The 17,401-nt window shown below is 37.8% G+C and overlaps 1 protein-coding gene and 1 long non-coding RNA gene across 9 annotated transcripts in view; one reads left to right on the top strand and one right to left on the bottom strand.

The window, feature by feature from the left end:
* Nucleotides 1-1,675: 1,675 nt before the first annotated feature.
* Nucleotides 1,676-17,401, bottom strand: part of phc2b (polyhomeotic homolog 2b (Drosophila)) — a 62,019-nt gene continuing 46,293 nt past the window's right edge. For 5 of the 6 annotated variants that reach the window (XM_005172100.5, XM_073952756.1, XM_009302666.4 and 2 more), the window contains exons 10-15: nt 10,591-10,799; nt 8,417-8,549; nt 7,710-7,830; nt 7,459-7,585; nt 5,076-5,352; nt 1,676-2,711 (exon numbers count right to left, since the gene is read on the bottom strand). In XM_005172100.5, the coding sequence (XP_005172157.1) occupies nt 2,557-2,711; nt 5,076-5,352; nt 7,459-7,585; nt 7,710-7,830; nt 8,417-8,549; nt 10,591-10,799 (1,022 nt within the window). In that variant the 3' untranslated portion in view covers nt 1,676-2,556. The remainder of the gene's footprint in view (nt 2,712-5,075; nt 5,353-7,458; nt 7,586-7,709; nt 7,831-8,416; nt 8,550-10,590; nt 10,800-17,401) is intronic. The other variant, NM_201202.3, reaches the window with a different exon arrangement.
* Nucleotides 12,979-17,401, top strand: part of LOC141386356 (uncharacterized) — a 45,356-nt gene continuing 40,933 nt past the window's right edge. Inside the window, exons 1-2 of one of the 3 annotated variants that reach the window (XR_012408206.1) lie at nt 12,979-13,211; nt 13,330-13,401. This is a non-coding gene — a long non-coding RNA (uncharacterized lncRNA). The remainder of the gene's footprint in view (nt 13,212-13,329; nt 13,402-17,401) is intronic. The other 2 variants (XR_012408208.1, XR_012408207.1) reach the window with 2 other exon arrangements.

Raw genomic sequence — 17,401 nt, 5'->3', positions numbered from 1 at the left:
CAACCCATGTTTTGTAGTTATTAATATTTATCTTTAATAGGTAGAACTGTCCGAGATATGAACAAAAGCAAGTGATGCATCAAAGTTTGATTTTAAAAAATCTTGAATGGTTATAAAAATCTTTAAAATCATTAAAATAATTTATTAAAATAATATAAATAATTAGTTTAAAAATCTTGCACGATATTAATATGACATGACATAGTTCTGGAAACATCCTACCGCTTTGTTTATCTGTCTGACTTTACGGTGGCTTTCTATTGACTTCCCCTGTCATTTTAAAGAGGCTCGTCTGAGGTGAGCCCAGTCAGCGAAGATGCGCGATGAGGCACCCGGCAAAAGTATAAATCAGCCTTTAGATGTTTGTTTGTTTTTTTCCTGTAGTTAAATAATGCATCTAACCTGTCTTCAGTACTGTTCAATTTGAATACATTTATTTTGGCACTCATTTTGTGAATTTTTTCTTTTTTTGCGTTTTTCTCTTTGTTTTCGATAGTGTTATAGGTCCTAAAATCTTAATGGTCTTAAATTTGACATTAGGATCTTTGTTAAAAACCCTGCTTCAGAGTAGTCTTAGTTCTTTGTGGCATACATTCAACAAGGTTATAGAAATATTCCTCCGATTTTGGTCCATATTAACACGATAGCATCACACAGTTTGTCGGCTGCACATCCATGATGCGACTCTCCCGATCCACCACATCCCAAAGGTGCTCTATTGGATTGAGAACTGGTGACTTTGGAGGCCCTTTGAGTACAGTGAACTCATTGTCATGTTCAAGAACACAGTCTAAGATGATTCACGCTTTATGACAGCGCATTATCCTGCTGGATGAAGATGATGGGTACACTGGGATCATAAAGGGATGGAGATGGTCAGCAACAATACTCGGGTATGCTGTGGCGTTGACGTGATGCTCAATTGGTACTAATGGGCCCAAAATGTGCCAAGAAAATATCCTCCACATCATTACACCACCACCACCAGCCTGCACCGTTAATCCAAGGCAGGATGGATCCATGCTTTCATGTTGTTGACGCCAAATTCTGACTCTACCATCCTAATGTTGAAGTAAAAATCAAGACTCATCAGACGAGGCAATGTTTTCCCAATCTTCTATTGTCTAATTTTGGTGAGCCTGTGTGAATTGAAGCCTCAGTTTCATGTTCCTAGCTGACAGGAGTGGCGTGGACGTGGACGTGTTGTGTGTTCGGAGATGCTCTTCTACATATCTCAGTTGTAACGAGTGGTTCTTTGAGTTACTGTTGCCTTTCTATCAGTTCGAACCAGTTTGGCCATTCTCCTTTGACCTCTTGCATCAAAAAGGCATTTGTGCCTACAGAACTGCCGCTCACTGGATATTCTCTCTTTCCCGGACCACTCTCTGTAAACCCTAAAGATGGTTGTGCGTGTTTCTGAAATACTCCGAGCAGCCCGTCTGGCACCAACAACTATGCCACATTTAAAGTCACTTAAATCACCTTTCTTTCCCATTCTGATGCCATGTGATTGACTGAATAAAAATTTGCGTTAACGAGCAGTTGGGACAGGTGTACCTAATAAAATGGCCAGCAAGTGTAAATAACGTCATGCAAATTAGATATGGAATAAAGTATATGCATTAAAAGAAAATTGGAAAAATAAGAAAAGGTATGTATAAAAAACAGACAAATCCTTCATTAAAAAATGTTATATTACAAATTTCATTCATCTGATAAATACAGGCATTTCACAAAGCATTGTACTAAAAAAAAACACAATCCATCATCACAATCCTTTCTAGCAACATACAATGACAAATCCAGGCACGATTAAAACCAAACATAGCATCATTCCCAATATCCAAGACAAGTACAGTTTAATGTGCATCTCCAAATCTGAGTCACACATTCAATAAGGCGCTGTTGACAGTTTTTTTTATTATTATTTTTTTTACTGGATCCCTTTCATGTATCAGTTTGCAGGTTCAAAGTCGAATGTTTTGTTACTGTGCTTCTGTTATTCAAGTCTTCTCAATGTAAATGTGACAGTGAAATAGCACCAGTTTGTTGTGAATCAATTACAAATACTCACACACAGAAGTAAGAATAATTTACTTAAACATGTTATACTGTACAAAAAGCATCTGACATGTACAATAAGATGAAATCATACCTGAAAACGACAAATGTACATTCCCAGAGATATCTGGGCCGAAACGTGTGATCAAGTGTGGGATAAAATTAGCTGTTCGGACTGCGGTGAACATTTATATGAAGATTTCCTCTGAGCAGCGGTACTACTTGGTAAATCCTGTCAGAATTTAATGTCAAATCACTGATTAATAATGCCATCAAGTCACTATTTGTGCGGTTCTTCATAGGTAGTTGGGTCGATTTCTTTTCCAGCTGATGTCACATCAGGTCTTCTGTTTAGGAGGTGTGGATTTGGGCTTTAGCCCCAATATTTTTAAAGGTTTTTTTTGTTATTAGTTCTTAAAAAACTGTTGTAGTGCAGTTGGGAGCTGTAGTCGCGACATCAAAGGACACAAACACACACGTACTGCCTTTTCAAGGCTAGGAATCTTTCAGCATGTTTATGCGAGCGAATATCTTGAGGGCGGGTCCCAGTTTAATATTCATGGCACTCATTAGATGGTCTTCTTTCAGTAGCAGCAGCGCCTGTCCATCAATCTCCTGAGCACGAAACTCATCTGCAATCTCCTGGCAACCTAATTGTGGAGACACACAAATGAAATGACCCTTAAATATCAATTTAGCAAAAAAATTTAAATAAAATCTTACCCCCTTGGCGGTTCATTCTGCTGTGGCGACCCCCTTTTTGGTTTAATTATCTATGAATATTCATCCATTTGTTTAGTTTCCTTTGGCTTTTTTCATCAGGGGTCACCACAGCAGAATGAACCGCCAACTTATCCAGCATATGTTTTACACAGCGGATGCCCTTCCAGTTGCAACTCATTACTAGGAAACACCCATACACTCACACATACACTGGCCAATTTTGTTTATTCAATTCCCCTATAGCTCATGTCTTTGGACTGTGGGGGGGAAACTAAAGCACTCGAAGGAATCCCAGGCCAACACGGGGAGAACAAACTCCACACAGTAATGCCAACTGACCCAGCTGGGACTCGAACCAGCAACCTTCTTGCTGTGAGGTGACAGTGCTTACCACTGAGCCACCATGTTGTCCACTATTTATAATATATTTTACATTTTAATTTATTTATTGCTTATTAATTTTGTGGAAACTGTAATATATCTTGTTGTATGGTTGTGTCTTCAAAAACATTTCAAGTGTATTGCTTCATATAGGGTGCATTAGTGCATGTCCACTCTTTTAGTGCTGTCTCCCCCCCAAAACTGTACAACTTTGTCAGTGTTATAAGCCACTAAACAAACTAACTAACTACAAGGAGAATCATGATATTATATAAACTATATATAAATTGGACAAGCGGCATGGTGGCTCAGTGGTGACGCCTCAAAGCAAGAAGATTGCTGGTTCGAGTTCCAGCTGGGCCAGTTTCTGTGTGCAGTTTTGTATGTTCTCCCTGTGTTAGCGTGGGTTTCCTTCATGCGCTGGTTTCCCTCACAGTCCAAAGACATGCGCTATAGGTAAACTGGGTAAATTTTGGCTGTAGTGTATGAGTTTGTGTGTGAATGTCAGAGTGTATGGGTGGTTTCCATTATTGGATTGCAGCTGGAAGAGCATCCACTGCATAAAACATATGCCACAATAGTTGTTGGTTCATTCCACTGTGGTGACCTCTGTTAAATAAGGGTCTAAGCTGAAGGAAAGTAAATAAAAAATTGGAAAATTTGACAAATATAGAGCTTTGTGTACTTGATGGCTTGATTTGCCTTGTGTATCATTTTGAAAAAGTTAAACAAGTCCATAGAGGGAAACAATAGCTACGTCAAAATCAAAAAAGACAGAAATGTCCATGAGGATGCACAAGGGATGAGGGAAATCAACTGAATCATTTCGAAAGACACAGTTGACTTAAAGTATAAAGTTTCATTTAAAGTTGTATGTTCTATTTATAGAAACTACATTAAAAATAAATCTAAACTCTTATTTAAAATCATTAATATATTTACAAACGTATTGAGAGTGTAGGAAGACTAATGGGATTGCATCATTCACAGTTTTTTATGGAAGTTGGTGGAGCTACAGATATTTATTTTCAAGAGTTCTCACTTAGCTGATGAATAATAAAGCGTAATTGGCATACTGTCCCGGGACAGAGCCCTGAGCTCGTAATATCCTCGAGCCCAGAGCTCCCACTGGTTAGAAGGGCGAGAGGGGAGTTCAAGCTCAGGTAGGTCTCGAAGTCCCCTGCTTGTCACCGTGTGAGAAATGTAAAATAAGGTTGTCTTGGGTGAAAATTTGGTCTGGTCAATTGGCTATGGTGTATGTTTTTGCACGGTGGAAGGCAACAGTGCTAGCCACTGGGCTGCCGCGTCGCCCTATCCGAACTAGAGTCACCCTATCGGAACTATCGCATCGCCCTATCGGTGGGAAGTAGGGGAGAAAGGGGGGAAAACTTCAAGACGAAAATAACTGAAGTGAAAAGCTCTGGTTATTTATAATGCGTCCGTAATCATCCAATAGGGCAGATTACGGAGCTAAGGAGGTGCCAGCAGTGTTGATCAAAAGCACGTGATCCTCTCGCAATTAGTTCATAAATAAACTGCACTTATCCATTACTCTAATTGGTGGAATGTTCTAAACAGCATCATGGGTAATGTAGTTTTTCTGCACAAACTTAGCTTTTCATGCACTGCTTTAGGAAAGTGGGTGGAGCTACTGACATCTACTGTATTTTATTCTTTGCTTCAGTTGGTGGAATGTTCTGTACAGCATCATGGGTAATGTAGTTTTTAGCTTTTGAAATAGACTGCCTTCAAAATGTTACAAATACAACTGACAAACAACATTAGAGTGGTCTGTCTTTATCTTGGCTTCATCAGAATTTGTTAACATTAATAATAATAATCAAGCCATTTTTTATTGCCAGATGCTGATTATTACATTTTATACCCAAATAATGATAAAACCCCCTTACCTGGCAACGAGCGGATGAACTCAAACACTTCTTGCACATTCCATTTAGTGGGGTCACAGGGCAGGAAGTGCTGACTGAGGAGAGGAAGCTCTTCTGGTTCATTAGCAGCAACCACACCTTGAGAAACCACTGGCCCAGAGCTGGCAGCAGAGAGAGGGGAAGTGGCTTCCTCATAACTGGATATATCCGAACACGGACTTGACTCTCCCTGACTAGGCTGAGACTGAAGAGGTGATGATATAGATTCTCCCTGAGATTGCTGAGATACAGAAAGCCGCTGGAAAGATATAGAAAAAGACACAAAAAGAACAATAACTATGCAGTAACAAAAATAGGATGATTTGCTTTAAAGTCTGTGTGAAGCAATGTTTATTTTGCTAGCTCACATAGTTATTCTTAAAGTCCATAACTTTTTTTAATGACAAAGGTTTATTAAAAACCCCAACAAGAATACTATAAATTCAAAATAACTTAATCTACTTTGAATCAAAAAAGAAAAATAAGTAAATATGAATACTAATATTAAATAATACAGCAATAACATATTTGACTAATCTATAAACTAGATTCTCCAAAAAGTCATAGAATACTTTTCAAATAGACCAAAATATAGACCTTTTTCATGGCTGCTGCATGGAGGGCGCCATAGCGACCAGCTTCCAGTAGAATGCTAAAAACTTCTGTTTACAGCGTGTACAACTGATAATTTGCGCTCCGAAAATTAGTTTCAATGATGTTTTTAATGGATAACAGAGTGTTTTTGTGACAACACAACGAAATGTGTCTGTTAAAGCCGTTATAATCGGTCACATGTGGTTCAAGCGCGTCAGAAATACGAGAAAAATGTTCTCCTAATTCACGTGTCTGCTGTCAGAAATACAGTGTGTGTGTGCGTTCCCGGCCTGTCAGCTGTTAGCTCAGCGGCTCTTTAACACACACACACACACACACACACACACACACACACACACACACACACACACACACACACACACACACACACACATATTTGAAATAAAGAGAAAATGTTGACTTTAGCGATGACAAGGCTTCATTTAAACTGCAGAAGATGTCGTCTGACAACGAGAGGAAATGCCTCACAGCAGCTGTTTTCCATCCTATTAGATCACATTTTTTAAATGATCAGTCCAGGAGATGGTGCTGATGGACAACAGTATTAGTTCAAAGAGGATAAAAGCAGGTAAAATAGATTAAAACTATAATTTTAAAGCTGTCCAAATGTGACTGTTTACACGCATCAGCTACCGACCAGAAGTTCTTCGCATTCTCCTTGCGCATACACGCAAAGCATAATGGGTAATTTTGCATTCCAAGAAAAAGGTCTATATCAATTTTGTATTTCAAAAAATGGGTTATCTTTTCTAAGGCAAGGCAAAGATTTTTTTCAAGAACAAGCTTAAGTCAGTAATTAATCAGTGCAAGCTAATCCACTGAAAAAAAGGTTTGTTTTGGTAATCTTCAATTAAAGTCTGACCATTTACATTTGCTTCTGGGTTTGGAGTGGCGATCCTTTGTTGACATCAACTTGAGGGCTTCCATAGCAACTGAATATCAATAACCTTAACCACACTCCTCTAGTTTGCTATGAGTAGAGCCATAGAGAAAGAGTGAGATGCACAATGCAACTTTTTTTAACAGTAACATGCTGAGTTACTGGCTGTGTCTGAAATCGTCAACTACTTAGTAGGTATTGCAATTTCAATTTAAATGTACAACTTAACTGTTAAAGAAGTATGTTCTGACAGTATAATTGTGAGTAGTATGAATGGAATTCGGACGTACTACATCCGCCATTTTTGTGTCGCTTCACTCCCATTCATGAATTCTCTCGCGGGGCATCATGGGATAGCGCAGCGTGCACAGGATGTGCACATCAGAATCTCGCCTGGAAGTAGTATGCCATCCGGGTACTTCTTGCATAATGATTTTTAAAATCTGTGAATTAGGACATACTACTAGACTCGCATACTGTTTTTAGCATACCATATAGTATGGAAGTATGCAGTTTCGGACGCAGCCATTGTTGAAGATGACTGTTTTGACACTTTTGAAAGAGATAAAGTTTCTAAAAATAAGATTGTGTATGTTTTAACATTATTTAAAATTATTAAACACTTCCTGAAACTAATTTGAGTCTACATGGCAATCAAACCTTTTGGACTTGTCGCAAATCTCTCTCTCTCTATGGCTATGAGAGAACGATGCACAAAAGTAAGCCCTACTCAGTAATCCATTCTATTTCAGTATGAATTACATCAACACATTAAGATTAAAGTCTCAGCAACTTCCAGTTCATGCAGACTTTATTATATCTGGATAAAATAACTGTGGCATGCACAATTGGACCAAAGTAGCTGCTCACCTGCTTTTTGGCCTCCCTCCCTCTGGGACTATGAGACCTCCTCCTCCTCCACTGATTTATCTGATTAGTCGATTTAGTTCTGTCTGGGCGGAACAGACCAACCCGCTTCGTGCAACTTACACTGTACCTGATTAAGAGATCATACTGATTAAAACGACTGCAAAACACATCAATATACTACTGGTTTGCATTTTGATGTTAACTGAATGAGCAAATTATTAAAGCATTAGATTTAGTGTTGAATCTCCTACCTTTTAGCACAGACCATGGAACAGAAACGCTTTGAGCGTTTAAACTTGTGAGCGAAATCCACCCATCCACAGAGCTCACATGTGAGCTTGGGCTTCTCTGTCTCCTCCTCAACTCTTGTGTCTGATAGTGAAAAATTTGTAAGGATTAAGACATACAGTTGAAGTCAGAATTATTAGTCCTCCTGTTTTTTATTTATTTGCTTGTTTATTTATTTATTTAATATTTCTAAAATAATGTTTACTAAAGCAAATAATTTTTCACAGTATTTCCTATAATATTTTTCTTCTTTGTTTTATTTTGGCTAGAATAAAAGTAGTTAGAATTAGAAATAGAACATTTTAAGGTCAATATTATTGGCACCCTTAAGCAATATTTGTTTTCGATTGTCTACAGAACAAACCATCATTATATAATGACTTGCCTAATTAACCTAGTTAAGCCTTTAAATTGCACTTAAGCTGAATACTAGTATCTTAAATGTCTAGTCACAATATTATGTGCTGTCATTACTATAAAACAAATCTGTTATCTCCACTTTTAAGATTCATAAAATTTCTTATCACTTATATAATCGTAGCGCATCATTTGTTCAGGTTTCTAATCTTTAAAAACTGCGCCATGACACATAAAAAGATCATGTGTTTTGGAAAAACAAACAAGTCCTCCAGTATTTGTTGTATTTGAATGTACTCAATGAAATGTCCACCTTGTTGTCCAGCCTCCTCTGTGTCTGAGTTTGTGGCACTGAGGGAGTTGCTGCTGGCCGTTTTCTCTGGATCTGAGGGCAGCTGCGTGTCTGGTTTTTTGGGGCTTTCGGCCGCCACCGGAGGTCTTTCCACCTGACAATACAGTACACAGAAATAATGATATTAGGGTGATAATGATAACTCTCTGAGCACCTCCTGCTTGGCGATTCTCTCACTCTTCAAAAGCCATTGGTTTTATTCAATGGGGCCTTCTCTGTTATATACCCAGGTTATGGGAGGCGCTTCCACACTAGCTAGCTTAAGGAAGATGTAAAAAATCTTTTTAGGCCAGCAATTTTAGATTCTTGATCATTTTAATGGGTGATGTGGTGGCGCAGTGGGTAAAACAATCGCCTCACAGCAAGAAGGTTGTGGTTCGAGCCTCGACTGGGTCAGTTTTTGTGTGGAGCTTGCATGTTCTTCCCGTGTTCACGTAGGTTTTCTCCAGGTGCTCCGATTTCCCCCACATTCCAAAGACATGCGCTATTGGTGAATTGGGTAGGCTAAATTGGCCGTAGTGTATGTGTGTGATTGAGTGTGTATGGGTGTTTCCCAGTGATGGGTTGCATCTGGAAGGGCATCCGCTGTGTAAAACATGTGCTGGATGAGTTGGCAGTTCATTCCGCAGTGGCTATCCCTGATTAATAAAGGGACTAAGCCGAAAATGAATGAAATGAATAAATAATTCTAATGTGTTTATATATTATAATTCTTCGATGCTGAATCCTTGTATTTTATTGCATGTTTGATTTATCTGTTGTTGTAGCTCTTCTGGTTTTATATATACATAAAAAAAAACATTATAAATAAAATGTATTATTATTATTGGTTGGAATATGCAGACAATTCTCTACAATGTTTAATGTTTATATTTGAAAATCATGTTTAAAATAAAATGAATTAATAATAATAATTATTATTATTGGTAGTAGTAGTAGTCTCTTTATTATTATCATTATTATATTATCATTTTTATTACTACTAAAAAGTAACTAACTGAATAATAATAATAAACTGGAATTAGTATAGCTATTGTTGTATTAAAAATACAAATAGTAATATTAATTCACAAAACATTATTATTACGAGTAGTGGTAGTATTATTTGTGTTGTATTATTTCTACTACTATAATTATTGTACCTACTAAGAAGTAAATCACTAAATAATAATTTTATGTTGTATTAAAAAACTATAAATAGTAATACTAAACTAATCACTTTAATAACATAATAAAATAGAATTGTAAAGGATTATTATTATTATTATTATTATTATTATTATTACTACTAATAATAACTAACACCAATGTATTTAATCATATTATTATCATTAAGCTATCATTATTATAAATAATTTTTATAGCTAATTAATTGAAGACGATCATCATTTTTATTGTTATCATTATTAGGATTTGTATAACCAACTTCATTAAATAATAATACTAATAATAAATAATAAGCCGGAGCTGGAAACACTTCCCAAAAGATATCATAATTTGAACGACATCTACACTTATGTTGGTCTGTTTTTTAGTATTTCCGAGGTTTCCATAATCCTAGACCAGGCTGTATCCTGGGCAGATGCTGTGGCGGTCATGGAGGAGTAGAGAAGATGAAACTAATCCCTGTAAGACTCCAGTGACAGACAAGTCTTCGAACTGATCCCGTGGCCCAGCCTGTACACCTGCTGCTTCTCCACATTGGGTGTCCAGGGTTCTTCAGCCTCCAGCACCTAGACTGCAGCTCTGCACAGGAAGTTTGGCCAGAGGAGAAATGGTCATGCCCAACTGAGCCTGGTTTCTCTCTAAGTTTTTTTTCCTTCACTTTTGTCAATTGGTGTAGTTTGTTCCTCACCACTGTTGCCACTGACTTGCTTGGTTTGGGACTTGTGGAGTTGCGCATGGCTGGATTTGCTGTTCAGTGTAAAATAAAACCACACTGAACTGAACTAAATTGAACTTCAACTCTGAAAACTGGACTGACACAGTTTCAGTTTACTAGGTCTTCTATGTTAAGCTGCTTTAACACAATCTACATTGTAAAAGCACTATAGAAATAAACATATATTGAATTAATCTAACATATTATAATTTTAACAACAATAATAATAATACATTTGATCATCATAACTTACAGGGAATGGCTCGGCTCCCTCCTGGATAACAAAGCCCTCAATGACATGCGTCAGAACATGTGGTTTCACTATGGCTTGAGGTGGTTTGTTCTCTCCGTTTTGTGTGGTATTTCCCATCACAGCTGCCGGCGGAGGCTCACTGGAGACTGCGGAGGTCATGCTGGATGTCAGCTGTGCTCCCGTGGGCTCCCGCGCCGTTTCCACTGAGCCTGAAGGAGAAGAAACAAGAGCATCACCACCGCGACCACAACAACATCAGCAGCACAAACATCACAGAGGAAAACCTGCTGGTGCTGGAAATAAGCACGCGAAACTGTGCTTTCTTTTGGGAATCTTTTTTTAAGCACAACATTTTCCTGAAAATACTACAACCAGCCAAAAAGAAGGGATTTTTCATGGAATAACATGTACCCTATATAATCAGCCAAATTCTGTAATTCATACTGTAAAATTTTGTGAATTTGCAGCTGAAGCGGACATTTAAGGTCTTAAAATATGTAGTGGAATTTATTGTGCTGACAGAAAAAAAAGCACTATGAAAACATTCCAAAGTGTTTTTGTCTGCCTTAAGGAAAAGAGTATCTCTTAAATCATCCACTTTTTCGGTAATGTTTCGGTAGTTTGTGTAATACATGTGAATCAAGTTTATGTGTTTATTTAAATTACATCTAATTTATTTATCAAATGTATTTACGTTTTCAGTGTTCTGTGGGATAGGCTATTTAGTGTATTCAGACCTCATTAGCTATTTCGGCTTACTTTAGGTCAAACTATGCATCTAATTTGACTTTATTTTTAGGCTACTGTATATGTAGAAACTAACACAATTTAATTTATGACAATTCAGTCTTGTGGACTCTTAAGAGGGTTGCACACCAGAAGCACAGCTTGGCGATGCGCCGTGTTGCACCATGCAGCACCATGCATTTTAGAATTCTAAACATAGGTCTCTGTCTAGGGTTGGGCCGATAGACGATGCCATCGTCCATTGGCGATGGCTGACAGACACCACGATCCTCCGCCCTGCGCCTATTGCAAATCTGCTCGTGAAAAATAGACACTCAGGCCCTGTTTACACTAATAGGTCTTTAAATGGCATTTTAGAATGAAAACGATCCACATCCACTCTGGCGTTTTACCTAGCATTTGAGCAGCCCTCCTTCCACACTACTGCTGAAAACGCACATCACGTGACCACACACACACACACAGATTGTCATGCGCTCGAGACAGTGAGTCCAGGCAGTCAGCGGGTCAGTAGACTGGTTCAGTCTTTTGCTTTCACGCTTGTACTTAGAAATTTTAGCGAAAACCTCAGATCCTGTTGGCTGGTTCCTGTTGGTTGTGCATCTTTTGTACCAACCAAGTTTGTCGACGCCATTAAAACGACACCGATCACTCTGCCTATTCACGAGTCCCGCGGAAAAAGTGATTGACAGGTGGTAATTATGTGTGTAACTTATCTGTATTCATTTATGATTTGGTTATGGGTAAAACAAAGACCATGCGGGTCAGGTGGTTAAAATGGTAGGCTACAAATAATTAATTTGTTATGAATTAATTATTCAGAATTAATTCACCGCCGCCAATGACGAAGATGCCATCGTACATGGCGATATTTCATATTAGACATCGTACGATGCCAAATTGGTCGACATTGCCTTACCCTATTTCTATCAGGGTACACACACCGGTGCCGCAAGTCGGCGGCTGTCTGCGGCGCTCAGCCACGACTCAGGACACTGTTCATTTTTCTGCCACGCCACAGAGCACCATCTAAATAGTTTCATTTTAAATATCGTGCGAATGTGTGCGTCTGGTGTGTGATACTTCCAACTGTCATGTGTGCGCAGTGCTGAGTTCCGCATCCGGTCTGTGACCTGCTTTATGGTGTCTATCGGTGCTCTAAATTTGCCGGTTTCAGACTGTTGAACGACTTTTTTTCTAGCATAGATGAATTCACAATGGTAAGAACCGTTATAGGAGTGGTCACATGGATTTTTTTGATCGTAGCACGATAACCTCACAGCAAGAAGGTCCTTGGTTCGAGCCTCGGCGGGGTCAGTTGTCATTTCTGTGTGGAGTTTGCATGTTCTCCCCGTATCCGTGTGGGTTTTTTTCCCCAGGTGCTCCGCTTTCCCCCACAATTTGCACCCTGTCTTAAAAGCTGGTTTGCAGGTAATCATAGTTGATTTAAGATTCTAGAAGTGTCTAATAATAATGTTTTTTTAGCATTATTGGCTTTTTCATGTTAAACACATTATTTAATATCTTTAATGAAACACAAAATCAGAAATAAAAATTGTGTTAAAGCAATAATTATACACAAAAGCTTTGTAATGTGAAGAAAGGTTTGTTTAAATAAGGTCATGTGATTTTTACGTCAATGATCCGTGCGCGCGATTTACGCCATTTTTAATTTAACTGTTGTCAGAAGAGATCAACACGTGAGAAGATTATCAGTCAATAACGACTAAAATTTCACTCTCACACAAACCTATTAAATAACCAGAATAGGCTAAATGTTCAATTAAACATAATGTTTACTGTTTATTGTTACTAATAAGCCGTCAGAGAACATTACTTTATTTAAAAACACTTTTTCTCAAACGTCAATGAGGGTAAGTGCAAAATTCATTGTGTTTGTGTGTGAAAACTACATCTCAACGCCAACTTAAAAATACACATCTTAACACTTTCTGCGAGCAAAATAGTCCATGTAACGTTACTATTTTACAGGTTTATCGTCACTGTGTGAATAAGCCGTCAGAGAACACTCAAAAAGAAATCACTCCTGAAACGTCAATGAGGGTGAGTACATAATATCATTCTGTATGTGTGTGTGTTAACTATAACAACCCATCATCACCTACTTAAAATACACGTCTTCTGTTAAACCCTTTCTGCGAGTAAATAGCTCACGTCAGTCGCGTCGCGTTTTAAAACAGCGCGTCTCAGTACAATACAAACTACTGCCATCAAAACACACTGTAGTAGCTTACCGACAAAGCGCAATAAGAACTCATTTCCCACAGGGGCGCACTTCAGTTCCGCTTCAAAACACGGAGGAAGCCTCATAATGATCCACACGCCTGTTTCGCTGATATAAAGAGTGAATTTCCAGCGCGGGCTTTTCTACTACGCCACACATGCAGTGAGTGAGCTGCGCCTTTTCTAGTACTCCACTCCCACGCACAGGCACCGCACACACTGCCAGAAAGGCGGTTCAGTCTTTCCCTGGATGGCAGCAGAAACAGCCTCAAGTGGCAGGTCACATGACTCTCTGGTGGTTTACAGACTTTTTCAGTGTCCTTTATAATGCACGCTATATTATGCATCGTCTGAAGCAAGAATTGCAGCTTGTCTCTTGTGCAATTCCTCTGGTTGTGCTTTTGCCATTCTAGAAATGAATGTTACTGGCCCACTGTCAGTTCTGGCCATATTACTGTAACATTCTTGGGAAATGCACGCCCCCATATCTGCCTCCTTCTTTGACAAATTTGGTTCAGTGTGTGGGAGTTAGAAGCCTTTTGTTTTAATGCATGTGATTGTTTTAGTCTATTTTGACATTCAAGGCTGTAGGCTATCGAATGAATGTCATTTGTGGTAGATAATAGGTAAATGACAAAACGGAAGTGCAAGCAAATATTTTAAGCAAAACGGTTTCTTAAAAGAGGCTTTTTAGGTTGTAAATGATAAAATATACAGTTCAGAAGGTCAGCCATCATTTGTTTTACTATACCACTTTTATAATATATTGACTTTTATGTTTTTATTGCATTCATATTTTAGAACTATTATGTTTTATATTTTACTGGTTGGCGTGCCACAGTCGTTCATTATAATCTAGAGATTATAACATTTACACAGGTTGTAAATATTTTATTATCAAAAGCTATTTTTAATAATTTATCCAAATTGTTTGTTTATTTATCATTTTGTTTAATGTATGTGCACATTTAGAGGTGTACAGTGTTGGCAAAACAGTTTATCTCTCCTAATTATTACTGTAATTTGTGTGCTATTATTTATTTATTTATTGCTGGTACGCGACGTAGTGGCTCAGTAGGTAGTGCTGTCGCCTCACAGCAAGAAGGTCGCTGGGTCGCTGGTTTGAGCCTCGGCTCAGTTGGCGTTCTGTGTGAAGTTTGCATGTTCTCCCTGCGTTCGTGTTGGTTTCCTCCGCGTGTTCCGGTTGAGTAGGCTAAATTGTCCGTAGTGTATGAGTGTATGTGTGGATGTTTCCCAGAAATGGGTTGCGGCTGGAAGGGCATCCGCTGCATAAAAACATGCTGGATAAGTTGGTGGTTCATTCTGCTGTGGCGACCTGGGATTGATAAAGGGACTAAGCCGACAAGAAAATGAATGAATGAATTGCTGGTACTAGGGATGCTCCGATCAGCATTTTTTCTCTCTAATATTTTAAGCAAAAATTTCCATAAACCCGTTGAAACATCTTTGACTACAATAAACTTTTCTTCCAATGTCTTAAATAAATGTTTAATGTATATATATAATGCTGCTCAAAAAATAAAGGGAACTCTTAAACAACACGATGTAAGTGTTTCCTTTATTTATATAGCAAAAAATATTCAAAACTAACTACAGTATCTATGGATACCTGCACATCTTTATTTAATAATGTGCGTCAGAATGAAATGGTTTGGGTGCATGTACTAGGGATGCTCCAATCAGGATTTTTGGAGCCGATACTGAGTCCCGATTCCTTGTGGAAGATGGTGATCGGCCGATGCAGAGTACCGATTCTAATGCTTCAAGGTTTATATAACTTTAACATTGCATGAAGCACATTTTCCCTCTAAGTATGATTCTTAAGTGGAGTGTTCTCCTTTCCTTAATGAATAAATGAAGGATGTTGCATATAATCACGTCTCTAGTTACCATTTAGTGTGGACAGAACCAGCTTTACAGAAAATAATAGATTAAATAGATAAGAGAATTGTAAGAAAAATAACTTACAATGCAATTTGGAAACATTGCAAATGATTGAAAAATAATTCAACATGCCTCAATTAATAAAAAGTTTGGAGTGCATTTTTGATGCATAAGAATTTAAAATGCATCTTACACTTACACACTTACAATTGGTTTATGTGATCGGCCAGATAAGCAAAACTGATCAAGTCATAAAATGTGATTAATGGCTGATACCAATCTCCGGCTGATCGATGGGAGCTTCCCTATCTGGTACCTTAAGTTTTTAGCCCTGACACTCAATCAAAACAACTGACTGCCTTCATGTATGGATCATTAAACCATTGACTCAGATGATTTGTTCAAAAACAGATTCAGGAAAGAAAGTGTAAACAAAAATAAAATAACTAAAAATGATGTCTAAATTAAAATATTAAAGAGGCCATGTGAAATCTAAATGTTCTTGATGATTGTTTGCTGCACTGTTGTATAAAATAAACACTATTGTTTCTGTGATATTATTGATCTTATTTAAGGAGATAGTTCACCCAATAATTTAATTTTATCACCATTTTCTCACACAAGTAGTTTTTTTGGGGGAAAGTTGGAAAGCAGCAGTCATTAACTAATATGCAATCCTAATATGCAAGTCAATGGCTGCTGCTTTCCAACTTTCTCCAGTGTTTAGCAAAAGAAAGAAATTGGTTTTGAAGTGGATGATAAGTAAATGATGACAGACTTTTCCATTTTTTGGGTGAACTATCCATTTAAAAATGGGTCGTTACAGATATCTCACCCTTCCAAAACTAATTTTTGAGAGGTAAATATAATAGATAACAATATATATTTAAATACCTCATCTTAAAGTTTCCATTTCTCTAATGTTTTCAGCCAAAAATTCTACAAACCTGTTATAACGTCTGACTACACAAAACATTTCTTCCAATGTCTTAAATGTTAAATGTATTTATTTTACTGCTCAAAAATAGCTGAAATACTTAAAAACAGTGTAACTCCAAGCGTTTACTTAATTTTTTGAGCGGTTATATCAAAAGTATTCAAGACCAACTAACTATGGATACCTGAACATCTTTATTTAATAATGTGTGTCAGAATGAAATGGTTTAAGTACAGTTTCCTGACAAGTGATATGTGTTCATAGCCCCAGAAGGCCTCACGGCATCTCCAATAACTGCGGCGATTTGCACTACAGGTATTTTACTGCGCTTTTTGTGTAATTCTAACTGCATTTAAATAGGATTCATTATATAATCAATACTTTTAGTCTCTTTGGACGCAGGGCTGGGTGATAAAATTTGTATCAGTATTTATTGACCGAACACCATTGTCAATAACAATAAAAAAAGTTTGGCATGAAGTTTTGGTATGATGGCTATAGTTTTAATAAAATGAGGCTGCTAAGCGCGCCTTGGAAGGAATGCTAGTGAGCTTATGGTGTTTGTCATTTCCAATGGAGGGGTGCAAATTGCATGATGTCCACATGGTGTGCAAGCGGTGTGAACGTGACGCACATGCATTTTCCAGATACACTTTGTTAAAAACATTTGAACTTTTCCGAATGCCTCGAGTGCACCGTGGTGTATGCAGGTAGGCTAATCTGCTTCACACTTTGTATGGAATATACAAATTTCAGTTATAACGGCAGACTTATTTCCTCAGAAAAACACAGCGCACCCAAACACTGCAGTGCTTTTTACTTTTCTCCATAAACTTGCATTTCAGCTACAGCAATGGTTTCTCAGTTTGTCATAATCTGAGAAAACAGTTACAAGAGACGCCATAGAAAATAGTGCAGGAAATTTGCTTGTGCCTTTTACGTGTGAGTTTTGGGTTGCGTCATTGTCACTTCAGGTCA

The sequence above is a fragment of the Danio rerio genome, chromosome 6 (genome assembly GCF_049306965.1).
Source record: "Danio rerio strain Tuebingen ecotype United States chromosome 6, GRCz12tu, whole genome shotgun sequence".
NCBI classification, from domain to species: domain Eukaryota; kingdom Metazoa; phylum Chordata; class Actinopteri; order Cypriniformes; family Danionidae; genus Danio; species Danio rerio.
The sequence above is the reverse complement of the archived record's forward strand: the minus strand, read 5'-3'. Positions and strand labels throughout refer to the sequence as shown.